The sequence below is a fragment of the Phyllostomus discolor genome, chromosome X (genome assembly GCF_004126475.2).
Source record: "Phyllostomus discolor isolate MPI-MPIP mPhyDis1 chromosome X, mPhyDis1.pri.v3, whole genome shotgun sequence".
Taxonomy (NCBI): Eukaryota; Metazoa; Chordata; class Mammalia; order Chiroptera; family Phyllostomidae; genus Phyllostomus; species Phyllostomus discolor.
Genome location: NC_050198.1, coordinates 54,104,874 through 54,124,169, shown reverse-complemented (window position 1 = coordinate 54,124,169; position 19,296 = coordinate 54,104,874). Strand labels below are relative to the sequence as shown.

Here is a 19,296-nt window from a genome sequence, read left to right as displayed (position 1 = left end):
TGAAGGGTATCCACCTATGCCTTCATCTTGGCCAGAACTCCATTTTTAATTTTTTGAGGTATCTCTATACTGCTTTCCACAGTGGCTATACCAGTCTATGTTCCCACCAACAGTGCATAAAGGTTCCCTTTTTTCCACATCCTCGTCAGTACTTGTTATTTGATTTATTGATGATAGCCATTCTGACAAGTGTGAGGTAATATATCATTGTGGTTTTAACTTGCATTTCTCTGATGATTAGTGACATTGAGCATCTATTCATATGTCTGCTGGACATCTGTATGTCCTCTTTGGAGAAGTATCTATTCAGGTCCTTTGCCCATTTTTTAATTGGGGTATTTGGTTTTTTGGTGTCGAGATCATGTATAAAGGACCATGATAATGGAGAGCAGGGTCAGGACTCACTGAGGGAAGGGTGGTTGATGGGGCAGGAGAGAGCAATGAGAGAAAAATTGAGACAACTGTAACTGAACAACAATAAAAAAAAATTTCAAGTAGAATAATAAAAAAATTTTGAGTATTAACCCCTTATCAGCTCCATCAGTGAATATGTTCCCCCAACCTGTGGGAGGTCTTTTTACTGTGTTGATGATTTCCTTTGCTGTGCAAAAACTTTTTGGTATGATTTAGTCCCATTTGTTTATTTTTTCCTTTGTTTCCCTTCCTTGGGGAGAAATACACGATAAAATTTTCTACGAACAATGTCTGAGATTTTGCTGCCTATGTTTTCTTCTAGGATTTTTATGGTTTTGGTTGTAACATTTAAGTCTTTGATCCATTTTGAATTTCTTCTTGTGTGTGGTGTAAGAAGGTGGTCTGGTTTCATTTTTATGCGTGTATCTGTTTAATTTTCCCAGCACCACTTATTTTTTTAATTACTTTGTTGTTGTTCAATTACAGTTGTCTGCATTTTCTTCCCACGCCTCCGCCCCACCCCAGTAGAACCCACCTCCCTCCCTTGCTTCCACCCTCCCCCTTCATTTTGTCCATGTGTCCTTTATAGTAGTTCCTGAAAACTGTTCTCCCCACTGTCCCCTTCCCCTCCCATCTGACTATTGTTAGATTGTTCTTCAATGTCTCTGGTTATATTTTGTTTGCTTTTTTCTTTTGTTGATTATGTTCCACTTGAGGTGAGGTTACATGGTATTTGTCCCTCAATGCCTGGCTTATTTTCACTTAGCATAATGCTCTCCAGTTCCATCCATGCTTTTGCAAAGGGTATAAGCTCCTTCTTTCTCTCTGCTGTGTAGAATTCCCTTGTGTAAATGTACCAGTTTTTTGATCCATTCATTTGCTGATGGGCACTTAGGTTGCTCCCAGAACCTGGCTATTGTAAATTGTGCTGCTATGAACATTAAAGTGCATAGGTTCTTTTAGATTGGTGTTTCAGGGTTCTTAGGATATAGTCCTAGCAGTGGAATTGCTGGGTCAAAAGGCAGTTCTATTTTTAGTTTTTTGAGGAAATTTCATACTGTTTTCCACAGCGACTGTACCAGTCTTCTGCATTCCCACCAACAGTGCACTAGGGTTCCCATTTCTCCCCATCCTCTCCAACACTTATTTGCTCATTTGCTTATGTTGGCCATTCTGACTGGTGTGAGGTGGTATCTCATTTTGGTTTTCATCTGCATCTCTCTAATGGCTAGTGATGCTGAGCATCTTTCATATATCTCTGGGCCCTCTGTATGTCCTCCTTGAAGAAGTGTCTGTTCAAGTCTTTTGCCCATTTTTTAATTGGGTTGTTTGTCTTCCTGGAGTGGAGTCATGTGAGTTCTTTACATATTTTGGAGATCAAACCCTTGTCTGAGGTATCATTGGCTAATATGTTTTTCCCAAATAGTTAGTACTCTTTTCATTTTAATGCTGTTTTTTTTTTTCAGCCATGCAGAAGCTTTTTAATTTGATGGGGTTCCATTTGTTTATTCTTTCCTTTATGTCCCTTGCTTTAGGGACATATCAATGAAGATGTTGCTGCATGGAATGTCTGAGATTTTCCTGCCAATGTTTCCCTCTAAGACTTTTATGGTGTTATGACTGATATTTAAGTCTTTTATCCACCTTGAATTTATTTTTTTGTATGGTGTAAGTTGGTGATCGAGTTTCATTTTTTTGCATTTAGATGTCCAACTCCCCCAACACCATTTGTTGAAGAGGTTATTTTTGTTCCATTTCATGCCTCTTCCCCCTTTTTCAAATATTAATTGACCATAGAGACTTGGGTTTATTTCTGGGCTCTCTGTTCTGTTTCATTGGTCTATGTGCCTGTTTCTATGCCAGTACCAGGGTGTTTTGATTACAGCAGCCTTGTAATAGAGTTTGATATCAGGTATTGTGATCCCTCCTGCTTTGTTCTTCTATCTCAAAATTGTTGCAGCTATTTTGAGTCGTTTATGGTTCCATATAAATTTCTGAAATGTTTGTTCTGTATCCGTGAAATATGGTATTGGTACTTTAATAGGGATTGCATTGAATCTGTAAATTGCTTTGGGTAGTATGGACATTCTGATGATGTTATTTCTTCCAATCCATGAGCATGGTACATGCTTCCATTTGTTGGTGTCTTCCTTAATTTCTTTCTTCAGTGTTGTATAGTTTTCCAAGTACAGGTCTTTTACCTTGTTGGTTAGGTTTATTCCTAAGTAACTTATTTTTCTTATTGCTATATCAAATGGGATTTTTTTCCTGATTTCTGCTTCTGATGTTTCATTGTTGGTATACAAAAATGCCTTTGATTTCTGAGTATTGAGTTTGTATCTTGCTGTTTTGCCAAATTCATGTATTAGGTTGAGTAGGTTTTTGGGGAATTCTATAGGATTTTCTATGTATACTATCATGCCATCTGCAAACAATGACAGATTTGTTTCCTCCTTTCCAATTTGGATGCCTTTCATTTCTTTTTCTTGTCTTATTGCTGTGGCTGGGACTTCCAGTGCTGTGTTGAATAAGAGTGTTGAAAGTGAGCATCCTTGTCTTGTTCCTGATCTTAGTGCAAAAACTATAAGTTTTTGCCCATTGAGTATGATGTTGGCTGTAGGTCTCTCATATGTAGCTTTTATTATGTTGAGGAATGCTACCTGTATTCCCTCTTTCATGAGTATTTTTGTCATAAATGGGCACTGTACCTTATCAAATGAGTTTTTCAAATCTCTTGGACATGATAATGTGATTTTTGTGTTTCATTTTGTTTATGTGGTGTATTAGGTTACTGATTTGTGAATATTGTACCATCCTTGTATCCCTGGGATGAATCCTACTTCATCATTGTGTGTGATCTTTTTAATGTATTGCTGGATGCAGTTTGCCAATATTTTGTTGAGGATTTTAGCCTCTATGTTCATTAGCGATATTGGTCTGAAGTTTTCTTTCTTTGTTCTGTCTTTGTCTGGTTTTGGGATTTGGATGATGCTGGCTTCATAAAAAGAGTTTGGGAGTGTTATGTCTCCTTGAATTTTTTCCATACCACAGCTTAATGAACCAACCATCTTTAGCCCATTTTATGTGCTTTCTTCTTCTGTTGAATATTAATTGACTATAAAGTTGTTCATTTATTTCTGAGCTCTCACTTCCGTTCCAGTGATGTATGTGTCTGTTTTTAGGCTAGTACCATGCTGTTTTGATTACTTTGGTCTTATAATAATTAGAATGGAAGGTGTAAAACTGCCTTTATTTTCAGCTGACATGATACTATACATAGAGAACCCCAAAGATTCCACCAAGAAACTACAAGAACTGATAAATGAATTCAGCAAAGTAGCAGGATACAAAATTAATATCCAGAAGTCAGTTGTATTTCTATATCACAATAATGGACTAACAGAAAGGGAAATTAATATTTCCCAATTTTATTCAAAATTATAATTTTGCTACCTAATATTCAAACTTCCTTTGTTTTAACTCTCATTTGACTTACACATCATCCCATCTTCACTATATAAAGACACTTAACTGATTATATTTTCATTTGAAAGTATTTAACCAAAAACAGTCTCTAATAGTCCAAGAAGTCATATTTGAAGCAAAAAAAAGTTCTTGAACATGTTTCATAGTGACCAATTATTTTCTGAGATAAGAGATTATAGGCAAAAGAATGCAGTCATTGTCTCCCCCATACTTCCTTGTAGTATCACCATCCCATTTAATGTCTGTTCATGCCTGTTTGTGATGATTGGTTGAAATGCTATTGAATATCATGTCAAGAGCTTTCCATGCTGTCCCTCTGTCCCAGTTACATCCCAAATACATGCTACAAATGAGTGGTATCAATTTTTAATATGATGACGATGGTGATGATGATGATGAATTTGTTTGAGTCACTTTGCATTCCTTGTGATGTGTCTTAGCTAATTTAAAATTTTCTGGAGCCCTGGCCGGCTAGCTCAGTTAGAGCATTGCCCCAATACACCAATGTTGTGGGTTTGATCCCCCGTCAGGGCACATAACAGAAACAGCCAGTCCTGGATGGTATGGCTCAGTGAAAAAACCACAATGCCATACTTATTCAAATTAAAAATAATCATATAATACTCAGTCTATAATCACATCTCCTCCCTTGGATTTACTCTTATACTCTCTCAGTTATCTCTTTCTTGTCCTGAAACCAGTTCAACTTAATTTAATTTGTTTTACTAAGCCCAGACCCCTATCCTTTCTGGTATTCTCTCCAACATACCAATTACTTTTCATTTAATTGTTCTACTTCCTCACCCATGGGGGGAGAAATATTACCTTGTATTTTCTGCTTTAAATTATCTGTGATAAACAATCAGTACTGAGAAAGTCACAGTAGTTTTTGTTGTGTTGTGTCATGTATATGCTCTAGGGAGAACCAGGATTTGGGTTACCTGGGCCACCAGGGCCTCCAGGACTCCCAGGTTTCAAAGGAACACTTGGTCCAAAAGGAGATCATGGTTTCCCAGGACCTCCGGGTCCTCCAGGATACACTGGATTGGATGGACTACCTGGACCCAAAGGTATTAAGGATGTTGCTATTTTTCTGTTTGCTTTTAGATTTTATAGATATTGAAACTGTTAGGAAAGTTTGTGGGTGATGAGTCCAACTAACTGGAAAATCTGTGATGCTACTCTGTCAACTGCTTTTTTTTTTTCATTCTTCATGGATATCTTTTGTGTTTTATTTCATTAAATAAATGATACAATCATATATGTGTAAAAATAACACTGAGAAGTCTTCTTTTTATCCCATCTCTATCCACTCTTTTCTTCCCCATTCTTTATGTAGCCAGTTATAGTTACTTATTTAGTTATTTCCAGTGATTCTTTAGACAAATACAAACCTTTCTCAAAAGATAGTGTATGACTTTTTGTACTTTACATATTTCACTTAAATTATATACTAGATATCACTCCTTATGAATACATAGAGATCTTGACTTTTAAAAAATAGCTGACTAATGTTGAATTGCTTGGGTATACTGTAGTTATTTTATCAGTTACTAGTTACTAGATTGAGTTTGTTGACATTTTTTCCTTATTAAAAGTAATCCCATATTGAATAAACTTTCATACATGTTATTGCATATGGGTACAGGTATGATAGTAGAATAGTAAAAATAAAAATGGATTTTCTGAATTGAAGGGTAAGTGAATCTCTAGATATTGTTATATTCCTCTTCATTGAACCATTTTACACTCCCAACAGCAATGCATGAGTGTGACTGTTTCTGTACAGCATTGATACCTGTGTTGAAAAACTTGGATTTTTGCCAACCTGATGGAAATAAATAGGTATCTCAGCATAGCCTTTTAAACATGTTATTGTGAAAATTTTCAAAAACACAAGAAAGTATTGTACAATGAATACCTATATCTCTACCACCCAGATTCTACAATTAACTTTTTATCTCTTTGCCAACATTTTAAAAAAATTTCTATATACAACAATGTAGAAAGAATTTTAGAGTGCCCACTATATATCCATGATTGATTTTTACCCATCAACATCTTATATATATGTTTTAACATGTATTTGTCCATTTCTTTCTCCATTCTTTCACTTATTTTTTATATATTTCAACGTAAATTGAAACAACTGCATACTTCTTCCCAATTACTTCAGCATGCATGTCATGACTACAATTATGTGGTTGTTCATTTTCTTTTAATATAAAATTCATATTAAATGAGATGCACAAATCTTAAGGGTACATTTGCTAGATTTTGACAAACGCTTGTGTAACCAAACCCCTATCAAGATATAACTCCAGCCCTGGCCAGGCAGCTTACTTGGTTGGAGCATTGTCCCATTCACCAAGAAATTATGGGTTCAATTCTCTGTCAGGGCACATACCTAAGTTTCAGGTAGGATCCCTGGACAGGACTTGTATGGGATACAACCAATCAATATTTCTCCCTTGTGTCAATCTCTCTCTCTCTCTCTCTCTCTCTCTCTCTCCCCCCCCCTTCTCCTTCTCTCTCTGCCTCTCTTTCCTCTCTCTCCAAAATAAATAAATGTGTCCTTGTGTACAGATTTTTTAAAAAAGATATAATCCCTGAAATTCCCCTTTGGCCCTTTCCTCAGTCCTTACCCCAAATGCCACAGTGGCAACTACACTGTAATCACTTTTTTTGTTGTTGTTCAATTACAGTTGTCTCCATCTTACCCCATCATTCTTCCCTGCCCTACCCACCTACACCTTTCACATTCAGTCTGCCCCCTGTTGTCTTTGTCCAGGGGTATTTTATACATGTTCCTTTACTTGACCTTACCTTTCTTTCCCCTGTTATTTCCCTCCCCCTCCCCTCTGATCACTATCACTTTGTTCTTTATTTCCATGTCCCTAGTTCTATTTTTCTCACTTGTTTGTTTTGTTGATTAGGTTCCACTTATAGGTGAGATCATATGATGTTTGTCTTTCACCACCTGGCTTGTTTCACTTAGCATAATACTCTCCAGTTCCATTAATGCTGTCATGAAGGGTAGGAGCTCCTTTTTTCTGTTCCATAGCATTATATTGTGTAAATGTACCTCAGTTTTTTTGATCCATTCTTTTAGTGATGAGCACCTAGGCTGCTTCCAGCACTTGGCTATTGTAAATTGTGCTGCTATGAACATTGGGGTACATAGGCTCTGAATTAGTGTATCAGGATTCTTAGGGTATAATCCCAGCAGTGGGATTGCCAGGTCACAAGGCAATTTTTAGTTCCAGGTGAGATGGAGGTATAGGCAGAAATGCTTTGTTTCCTCACACAACCAAAAGAATGATAACAACCAATTTAAAAAAAGAGCAACCAGAACTGCCAGAAAAACAGTTGCATGGAAGTCCAACAACCAAGGAGTTAAAGAAACATTCACCAGACAGTAGGAGTGGTGGAGAAGGACAGCTGGGTGGAGTAGGGCAGCTATGCAGAGAGGACACATAGCAAGGCAACAGCTGGAGGACCAGGGAGGGCAAGGCAGCAGCAGGAGGACCCAATGGACAGTCCCACATTCACAGGCAGACAAGCCTGTGGAAACAATGGGGGAGAGAGACAGATTGCAAAACACTGAGTTTCCTCATGGGAAACTAAAGACTCAAAACCCCAGGCTGTAAAAAATCTGTGGGGTTCGTGGTGGCAAGAGAAACCCCCAGCCTCACAGGAGAGTTTGTTGGAGAGATCCACAGGGTCCTAAAACATACACAAACCTATCCACCTGCGAATCAGCACCTGAAATGATACAATCTGCTTGTGGGAAGTGAGGGAAGTGACAGAAAGTGTGATAAGAGCTGAATAGGTGACATTGTTCCCTCTCTGATCCTGCCCCACAGAGAGCACCAAACTGTAGCAAACAGGGTTGCCTCACCATGGCAAATACCTAAGCCTCCACCCCTTGTATGTAACAGGTGCACCAAGACAAAATAATATGGCCCAAATAAAAGAGAAAATCAAAACTCCAGAAAAAAGAACTAAGTGATGAAGAGATAGACAACCTATCTGATACACAGTTCAAAGCACTTCTAATCAGGATGCTCACAGATTTGATTGAGCTCAGTCACAAAATGAAGAAAGAAATGAAGGCTATACAAAGTGTAAAGGATAACATACAGGGAACCAACAGTGAAGGGAAGGAAACTGGGACTCAAATCTACAATTTGGAGCAAAAGAAAGAACAAAAACATTCAACTAGAACAGAATGAAGAGACAAAAATTCAAAAAATGAGGAAAGGCTTAGGAACCTCTGGGACAACTTCAGATGCACCAACATCCAAATCATGAGTGCCAGAAGAATAGGAAGAACAAGAACTTGAAAACTTATTTGAAAAAATAATGAAAAAGAACTTCCCCAACCTAGCAAAGGAAATAGACTTCCAGGAAGTCCAGGAAGCTCAGAGAGCTTTGGGCAATTTCTTTTGCCCAAAAAAAATGGACAAAAGGAGGAACACACCAAGACACATCATCATTACATTACCCAAGATTAAAGATAAGGAGAGAATCTTAAAAACAGCAAGAGAAAAGGAGAGTGTTACCCACAAGGAGTTCCCATAAGACTTTCAGATGATTTCTCAAAAGAAACCTTACAGGCAAGAAGGGGTTGGAAAAAAGTATTCAAAGTCATGAAAGGCAAGGTGCTACATCCAAGATTACTCTGTCCAGCAAAGCTATCATTTAGAATGGAAAGGCAGATAAATGTGTTTCCCAGATAAGGTCAAGTTCGAAGAGTTCAGCATCACCAAGCCCTTATTATATAATATGGGAAAAGAACTTATCTAAGAAATACAATCTGTGAACAGTAAAAAAAAATAGGCAGCAAAGTCACAACTATCAACAACTGAACCTAAAAAATAAAACCAACAACAAAAAAGCAAAAGCAAAAGCAATCTCAGGAAACAACTACAACAGGAGCAGCTTCACAGAAATGGAGATCACATGGAAGGTTATTAGTGGGGAGGGGAGAATGGGTGTAAAAGGTACAGGGAATAAGAAGTAAAATAGGTAGGTACAAAATAGACAGGGGGAGGTTAAGAATAGTATAGGAAATGGAGAAGCCAAAGAACTTATATGTACAGCCCATGGACATGAACTGTGGCAGGGGAATGCTGGAGGGTAAAGGGGGCAGTGCAGGAAGGAGGGGGATAAAGGGAAGCAAAAGAACTGAGACAACTGTAATAGCAAAATCAATAAAATATACTTAAAAATACCTAGGAATAAATTTAACCAAGAATGTAAAAGACTTGTATTTCAAAAAGTATAAGACACTGAAGACACTAACTGAAGAAGATATTAATAAATGGAAGCATATACCGTGCTCATGGATAGGAAGAATTAACATCATTAAAATGTCTATACTGACTAAAAAATTAAAGAGTAAGACAATAAGAACTGGAGTTGTGAGAAAACAGGAGATAGATCCAGAAAGAAGACAGAAGGTGAACACCAACAGCTGAGACACATTTCACTTTGCTGTCCTTCAGAACTTGCATGTTTCTTTTTATATCTCTTCTTTCTGCTTCTGTAGTTTTTTTATTTGTTTGTTTTTATTGTTTGATTTGTTTTTTTAGTTGCCCTTCCATACTGCATTTTAATTTTTCTTTCTTTTTTAATTTATTTTTATTTTTTTTATTTTAATCATTGTTCAAATACAGTTTTCTCCTTTTTACTCCCAATCCAGTCCCCCCTCCTACCCCTCCCCACTTCCCTCCCATTACCACCCTCCCCTTAGTTTATGACCATGTGTCCTTTAAGTTTGTTCCTGTGAACCCTTCCCACTGTCCCCTTAAATTCCCTCTACTCTCTTCTGTGGGCACTGTCAGCCTGGCCTCTATTTCAGTTTCACTCGTATTCAAAATAACACACTACTGTTGGTCTTTTAATTTTTATTCTTTTTATTCAGATTACATATTAGTTATCATACAATTGCTTTTCCAAATGCAACACAGCACCCTTCCCTGGTCTTAATCCATTTCACCATCTTCCTGAGCATTATCACTATTGTGGTTAACTTTATTTTCTCTCACACTATGCCAAGTTTCTATCCCTTACTTTCACTATTTCTCCCGCATCTAATCTCATATAAGGGCTCTTCTTTCTCAGGTGAACTCACTTTTTTTTTTCCTTCTAATGAGAGTCTTATTTCTTTTTCACCTTTTATAAACAGTGGCTAGTTGGGTGAAATATCACAGTTATTTCCGTACTTCTCCAAAGGAACTCACATTTGTTCACTACTCATTTGTACTTTAAATTCCATAGAACACTCTCCTGCTTTCTTACTTTGTTTAGCCTTTGCCCTGCCCTGATCATTTGAGTGAGGAATTTTATTTCATTGTTTTCTCTGTCCCTTTTTTTCTTTTTTTACCATCACTCAACCTGGGTTTTGCTCCTTACTCGCATTAGTTTGCTTCCCCTATCCTCTCAAAATCATTTTTCTTTACTACAGACATCTCATATTCACTTTACACTTTTCTACAATATTCTTATTCCCATTCCACCTTTATTAAACATCATTCAGCTATCATTGCTATCAACCTGCTGTGGTTTTTCTGCACTTTTGCTTCCATTGGTCCAGTACCTTTTCAATTTTACTTTAGACCTTATTGTATATACCCTTCCCTCTTCTTACCCCATTGTTGCTATCACCCTTCTGAGTTTTACTTATGTTGTAAGTTTTGCCCTCTCTCTTTCTTTGCCTCAGTTCTATCATAATTCTTATCAGCTCTCCCTCTTACCACACATTTCCCCTTTTAGTCACCCCATATTCCTCTTGTCATATAATATCCTTAATCTCTCTTCAACTTAATTAATCTTAGCTCAGTTACAGTTAATACTGCTGATGTGGTAGAGGGTTTCTTTTTGCTGGTGTAGGTTTTGTTGTCTGGTAATACTTTGTTACAACTGTATAACAGCATACAAGACAAGGTGGGAGTTGTGAATAACAGTAAACCACTGAAGGGGAAAACCCACCAACAAAGGAGCCACCAACAGGTAAAACCCAAATACAAGAGAGCCTGATACCTGATATCAAACTGTATCACAAGGCCACTGTAATCAAAACAGCCTGGTACTGGCATATGAACAGACATATAGATCAATGGAACAGAATAGATAGCCTAGAAATAAACTTATGTCTCTGTGGTCAATTAATATTCAACAAAGGTATAAAAGCATTAAATGGAGTAATCATAACCTCTTCAACAAAATAATGTTGGTATATCTTCACAGCTACATGCAAAAAAATGAAACTCAACCTCCATCTTACACCACACACCAAAATAAACTCAAGATGGATAAAACACTTAACTATAGTTACAATGCCATAAAAGTCCTAGAGGAAAACATAAGCAGGAAAATCTCAGAATATTCCATGCAGCAGTATTTTCACCGATATGTTCCCTAGAGCAAGGGATATAAAGGAAGGAATAAACAAACGAGTCTTCATGAAAATAGCTTCTACATGGCTAAAGAAAACATAAGCAAAATGAAAAGGAAACCAACGATACGGGAAAATATATTTGCCAGTGATACTCTGACAAGGGTTTGATCTCCAAAATATATAAAGAACTCACACAACTCCACTCCAGGAAGACAAACAATCCAGTTAAAAATGAGCACAGTACCTGAACAGGCACTTCTCCAAGGACATACAGAGGGCCCAGAGGCACATGAAAGGATGCTCAGCATCACTAGCCATCAGAGAAATGCAAATTAAAACCACCATGAGACACCTCTTCACACAGGTGAGAATGGCCATTATGACCAAATCAACAAACAAGTGCTGGCAAGGTTGTGGGTAAAAGGGAACCCTAGAGCACCGTTGGTGGGAATGCAGGCTGGTGTGGCTACTTGTGGAAAACAGTATGGAATTTCCTCAGAAAACTAATAGTGGAGCTGCCTTTTGACCCAGCAATTCCACCACTGGGATTATACCATAACAATTCTGAAACACCAATTCAAAAGACCCTATGCACCTCAATATTCATAGCAGCACTTTTTATAATAGCCAAGTTCCGGAAGCAACCTAAGCATACATCAGTAAAGGAATGGATAAAAAAAACTATGGTACATTTACACAATGGAATACTGTACAGAAGAAAGAAAGAAGGAGTTCCTATCCTTTGTGACAGCATGGATGGAATTGGAAAGCATTATGCTAAGGGAATAAGTAAGCCAGGTGGTGAAAGACAAATACCATATGATCTCACTTATAAATGGAACATAATCAACAAAGCAAATAAGCAAGAAAATATATCCAGAGACATGGGAATAAAGAACAAGCTGACAGCAACCAGAGGGGAGAGGGGAGGAGGATAGTGGGGGGAAGTAGGTGAAGGGTTGTCGAGGAACATGTATAAAGAACCCATGGACAAAGCCAAAGGGGTGTAGCGAGTTGGGGTGGGTGGGTCGGGAGAGAGTGCTGGGGGGAAAATGGAGACAACTGTACTTGAACAGCAATAAGGAAAACTAAGTATTCAATAAATTTAAAAAAAGTGTGTGTGTGTGTAATCTCAAAATTATTTTAATTATAACTTTGTGAACCAGTAGTGGAACAGACAAGTAGATCAGTAGAATAAAATTCAGAAACATACTGATGTATATACAGAAACTTGGTATTTAACAGAAATGTTGTCTTTGGTCAATAGGGAAAGAATAGATTCTTTAGAAGTTGGTAATTAAGTGATCTCAACTAAATAAATCCCAAGTGCAAAATGTATAAAAAAAGAATTACAGTAGTAAATAACACTGAACTAACAAGCAAAACACAGACAGATTTTTAGATATAGAGCAGGCTGACAGATCTAAGAGGTTTTGGCTGGGGAGTAGAGGAATTGATCCAATAAGAAAAAGGACTAATGGACATGGACAAAAGGGTGGTGATTGTAGGGGTGGAAGGGGTGGGTGGAGTTGGAACACAGTACAAGGGGGATAAATGGTAATGGAAATAAAATACAATAAATAATGGAGAAAAATTAACTTAAAAAAAGTTATGAGCAAATGAGGGAAACCAGGAAAGGTAGATTTTCATGACACATTAAGAATATAAAATTTTGGCAATTCCTTTTAATAAAGGAATATAAAATACAAGATAGAAAATTGGGGTATTTCAAAGCCCAATATCAGGGGGTATTCAGTCCAAATAGACTTTTCATGATTATTCAACTATCATGGACCATACTAGGCATAGTCTTCATGTACAAGGATATAAGGATAAGATATACAGTATTTTAGCAGGGCAATGTCAGGAGTATCTCTTCAGCATAACTCTTCAACTTTGACATTTATAGAACATTCCATACAATAAGAGCAGACAACATTTTCTTTGTGAGTGCAAATGTAACATTCACCATGATGGACCACAATTGGGCCAATTAAACAAACTCTGGCAAAATAAAAATATTGAAATCACACAGTAGACTCTCTTTCTGTTAACATATTTAATAAGAAATCAGTAATGGAAAGCTATCTGAAAAAAACCCTGTCATATTTAGAAAATAACCAAAATACTTCTAAATAATCCATTAATCAAAAGGGATAACTAGAAAGTTTTTTTATATATTTCCATTACCATTTATCCACCTTAAGCCCCCTACCACCCACAGTCACCAAACTGTTGTTCACGTCAATGAGTCTTTTTTTCTTTTTATTAGATTCCACCACTTCCTAATGCCCCCATAGCTGTCACCCTACTCTCTATCTATGAGTCTTTCTCTGTCTTGCCTGTTAGTTCAGTCTCTTCATTAGATTCCACATATGATTGAAATCATATGGTATTTGTCTTTCTCTAACTGGCTTACTTTCATTTAACATAATGTTCTGCAGGTCCATCCATGCTGTCACAAAGGTTAAAATTTCTTCTTTTTGAAGGCAGAGTAACATTCCATTGTGTAAATGTCCCATAGTTGTTTTACCCAATCATCTATTAATGGACATTTGGGCTGCTTCCATATCTTGGCAATTGTTGAAAATGGTACAGTAAACATTGGGGTGCTTATGTTTTTTTCAAATTAGTGTTTTGGGTTTCTTCAGATATATTCCCAGAAGTGGGATCACTGGGTCAAAAGGCAAACCCATTTTTAGTTTTTTGAGTTAATCTTCATATTGCTTCATATCCCACGAAAATTGCAAAAGTGTTCCCTTTCCTCCACATCCTCACCAGTACTTGCTGTTTGTTGATTTATTGATGATAGCCATTCTGACAAGTGTGAGATGGTATCTCACTGTTGTTTTGATTTGCATTTCTATGATGATTAGTGACATTGAGCATCTTTTCATATGTCTGTTGGCTATCTGTATGACCACTTTGCAGAACTGTCTATTCGGGTCCTTTACCCATTTTTTAATTGGGTTGTTTTTGTGGTGTTGAGTTTTATAAGTTCTATATAAATTTTGGATATTAACACCTTGTCGGATGTATTGGTGAATATGTTCTCCCATTCCATGAGTTGTCTTCTTATTTTGTTGATGGTTTAATTTGCCACACAAAAAATTTTAGTCTCATGTAGTCCTATTTGTTTATCATTTCTTTTGTTTCCCTCGCCTGAGGAGATATATCAGATAAAATATTGCTACATGCAGTGTCTGAGACTTTACTGCCTATGTTTTCTTCTAGGATTTTTATGGTTTGGGGGTCTAACATTTAAGTATTTAATCCATTTTGAATTTATTCTTGTGTGTGGTGTAAGAAGGTAGTCTAGTTTTATTTTTTCTTCACGTATCCAAATTTTTCAACACCAATTTTTGAATAAAGTATCTTTAGCCCATTGTATGTGCTTACTTCCTCTATCAAATATTAATTGACTATAAAGGTGTAGGTTTGTTTCTGGACTCTCTATTCTGCTCCATTGATCCATGTGCATTTTTATGCTAAGACTACGCTGTTTTGATTACTGTGGGCTTTAGTTTGATATTAGGTAGCATTATTCCTCCAACTTTGTTCTTTCTCAGGATCACGGTTGCTATACAAGGCCTTTTGTGAATCCATATAGTATTTTGAAATATTTGTTCTAGTCCTGTGAAATACATCATTGGAATTTTTATAGGAATTGCATTGAATATATAGATTGCTTAGTGTTGGCATTGACATTTTAATGATGTTAATTCTTTTTTTTTATTTTAATCATTGTTCAAGTACAGTTTTCTCCCCCCTACTCCCATTCCAGCATGTTAATTCTTCTTATCCATGAACATGGTATGCACTTCCACTTCTTGGTATCTTCTTCAATATCTTTCTTCAGTGTTTTATATTTTCCAAGTACAGGTCTTTCACATCTTTGGTTAAATTTATTGCTAGTATTTTTCATGTATTCTTTTTGAAACAATAATGAGTTTGATTGTTTTCTTAATTTCCCTTTATAATAGTTTATTATTGACATATAGAAAGTATTTTGAATTTAATGAAAATGAAAACAAAACTCAAATTTGTAGAATGCAGATAAAGAAGTGATTATAAAAAATTCATATATGAAAAATATTCATATATGGAAATCTTTTATTAGAAAAGAGAACAATCTCAAATAAATTATCTAACTTTTTCCCCTAAGAAACTAGACAAGAAAAGCCAACTATAATAACTATAGGAGCAGATAAAAATGCAATTAATAACTGCAAAACAATAGAAAAACTCTGAGACCAAATGAGGTTCTCTGAAAAGATCAATAGAACAGATGCATCTTTAGCGAGGCCAACCACGAAAAAAGATGAGAAATGTTAACAATACTAGGAATGAAAAAAGGACCATTATTACACACCCTACATACATTAAAGGAATGATAAGGCAGTATGACAAACAACTATATGCCCATATATTTGACCCCTTAGATTAAGTAGATGAATTTCTTGAATGGTACAAACTACTGGAGCTCACTGAAGAAGAAAGACATAATGCAGATATTTATTAAAGTAATTGAGTTTCTATTTAAAATTCTCCCAATAATGAAATACTATGAGGACATAGAAAAGAGGATTTTACCCTTTGCAATAGCATGGATGGACATGGAGAACATTATGCTAAGTGAAATAAGCCAGTCAGAGAAAGACAAATACCATATGATTTCAGTCATATGTGGAATCTAATGAAGAAACTGAACTAACAAGCAAAATAGAGACAGATTCATAGAGAGCAGGATGACAGCTCTAGGGGCAGGTTAGGGGGTGGAAGGATCAAGCAAAAAGGAAAAAGGGCTCATGGATGCACAACAGTGTGGGATTGTGGGAGGGAGAGGGTGTAAGGGGGATAAATGGTAATGAGAAAAAATGCAATAAAAATAAATCATGAAACACAATTCTCCCAATAAAGAAAACTACAGGTTCATTTGGCATTCCTGATAAATTCTAACAAAGAAGCAACAACACCAGTTTCACATTATTTCTTTCTCAAAGTAGAAGGGAATGGTTTGCTTACCAATCATTGTATGAGGCCAGCATTACCCTAATATTTAAACAAGGCAAAGAAATTATAAGGAAAAACAAAAGCTATAGATCAGTGTCTCTCATGAACATGGATGTAAATATCCTCATGGAAATATTAGCAAATCAAATGTAACAGTAGGGCTGCACAATTTGATTTTTGTCAAAGTTGCAAAGGTGATTACAATATAAAAATAAGTATATTCTACAAAGGGTGCCAAATCAATTGGACATCTATATGCAAAATAAAGCTATATTTATTTCTTAAAGGTGACCTTGGACCAAATGGACAACCTGGGCCAATGGGACCTCCTGGGCTACCAGAAATAGGTGTTCAGGGAGCACCAGGGCCACCAGGGATTCCTGGACCAATAGGCCCACCTGGTAAGATTGGAGTAAATGTATATTTTGTAGTAGCACTCATTGTATAGATGTTCTTCAGCTCATCAATATAGTGTAACCTATGTAACAGTATTCCAGAAAAGAAATTTGAGAGGTAACATGTCTACTTGTATAATTAATTAATCTCTGATATCTCCCCTCTCTGTTCATTTAAAATTGATCTATTAACAATAATGTAATTTCATACTTGTAGTATATTGTCACAAGATATAGTCATGATTCTAGTCATTGGCCTGGAATCACAGACCTACGAATGTCTAGTGATGATTATTTCAGACCTGAGTAGCTATATATACAGCATTAATAGACCTTTGTTTATGGGAACTCTTTAACATTTCTTAACATGTAGAACTAGTTACCATTTTATTAAAAATAGTTTTTGGTATTCTCATTTTTTTAAATAAAATTAGTTGAATTTTCTCCTCCTATGGCCCTAAATCAGCAAGCACTTCACAACTGAGAAGCACTCTAAACTCTTTTTATATGAATATGGAAAACCTTTTGTCATCTTGTAACCTTCTAGAGAAACACATGGTTCCTCTACATTTGTGTGAGAGTTTGATTACTCGAGGTTGTAGATTCTGAGCAATCTGTTAATGTGAATTCTTTTTATCTTAATCCAGAGAGGCACAGTCAGGCCCACTCTTGAGCCAACATTGTGTTATTGGAAAACACTATAATAACTCATAAAATTAAAACAAATATGGAACATTTAATCATTCCTTATTAGTTTGAACACATCAGATGACTTAAACACACAGTTAAGATGTAGACACATTGACTTTGAACAAAGGAAATATATTTTCTGACCCTAAATGTCAGTAGGTATTTTGTTAGTTATTATGCTAAAAATGCAGGGACACCAATTAACAATATAAAACAAACCTTGGAAAGTAAAGTTTACTATCATTTATGTTCTATTTTTAAAAAATTATTTTATGTCATATTGTACCTTTTTTATGGCCCTTAACATGTCACAACTGATTTAAAAATGAGAAAATTTACAGTGTTACTTTGAAGCAGGTTGTTAGAAAGTAGCTGTTCCAACACTCAAGAAATGAAAACATTCTTAACTAGCATACACAGGGATATAGAGAAAAACAATTTTTTGGTTTGTCCATTATAGTCTTATCCTGCAGTTCCACAACAATGGCTAAAATTAATTCATAATTTCTTGTGCTTTGTCATTTCCTTTTTAAAATATTTATTAAATTTATTGGGATGGATAATGTTGCCTAATAAAATTATATAGGTTTCAAGTGTATAATGATCTAATACATCATCTATATATTGCATTGTGTATTTACTACCCTAAGTCACATCTCCTTCCAACACTGTATATTTGGTCCCCTTTACCCTCTTGTACGTCCCCCTATCCTCTTACCTCTGGTAACCACCATACTAGTATCTGTCTCTATGAGGGCTTTTTGTTTGTTTATTTGTGGTTTTCAATTTTCTATCCCACAGATGACTGAAATCATATGGTTCTTGATATTTCTTTTATTTCCCCACATTGCATGAGGTTTTGAAAGCATTTTTAATTTATTTTGTATTTTAAATTGTTTATGTTATTACAGTTGTCCTGATTTTTTCCCTTTGCCCTTTCCACCCAGCCCACACCTCTAGCCCACCATCGATCAGTTGTTATCCATGTCCATGTGTCATTCATACATGTTCTTTAACTAGCCCCTTTCTTTTTCTTCCACCATTCCCCTCTCCTTCTTCCCCTCCTACAGCTATCAGTCTGTTCCATGTTCCCATGTCTCTGATTCTATTTTTCTCATGAGTTTATTTTGTTCATTAGATTACAGTTATAAGTCAGGTCATATGGTACTGGTCTTTCTGAAACACCAATTCAAAAGAACGTATGCACCCCTATGTTCATACCAATGCTATTCACAATAGCTAAGTGTTGGAAACAGCCCAAGTGCCCATCACTAGATGAGTGGATTTGAAAACTGTGGTATGTTTACCTAATGGAATACTATGCAACAGAAAGAAAGAAGAAACTCCTACCCTTCGCAACAACATGGATGAAACTGTAGACTATTATACTAGGTGAAATAAGCCAGGTGGTGAAAGACAAATACTATATGATCTCACTTATAAGAGGATTGTAGTGAACAAAATAAACTAATGAGCAAAATAGAACCAGAGTTATGGAAATAAAGAACAAACTGATAGTGACCAGAGGGGGGGTAATGGGGGAAAGAATTGGAAGGGTCAAGTCAAGGAACATACATAAAGGACCCATGGTATTGGACAACAGGATGGGGACTCACTGATGGAGGGGTGGTGGGCAGAGCAGAGAAGAGCAAGGTGGGGGGGAATTGGGACAACTGTAATTGAACAACAATAAAAAAAACTACTCAGACTTAAAAAAAAAGGAAGAAGGTATTTCTACCTTTTTTGACTGCATGGATGCAACTGGAGACTATTATGCTAAGTGAAATAAGCCAATCCACAAAAGACCATAGGAAAGCAATTTTAATTATTCAATCACAGCTTAGCAACTATAAAAAGAGATCACTGTTAACACTAACCTGAACAAAATAAAAA

General features: G+C 36.2%; 1 protein-coding gene across 1 annotated transcript in view; it reads left to right on the top strand.

Annotated features, from left to right (window-relative positions):
- The window catches only part of COL4A5 (collagen type IV alpha 5 chain), a 295,836-nt gene that overhangs the window by 218,569 nt on the left and 57,971 nt on the right, over positions 1-19,296 (top strand). Inside the window, exons 29-30 of the mRNA XM_036016745.1 lie at positions 4,820-4,970; positions 16,606-16,719. Coding sequence (XP_035872638.1) covers positions 4,820-4,970; positions 16,606-16,719 — 265 coding nt within the window. The remainder of the gene's footprint in view (positions 1-4,819; positions 4,971-16,605; positions 16,720-19,296) is intronic.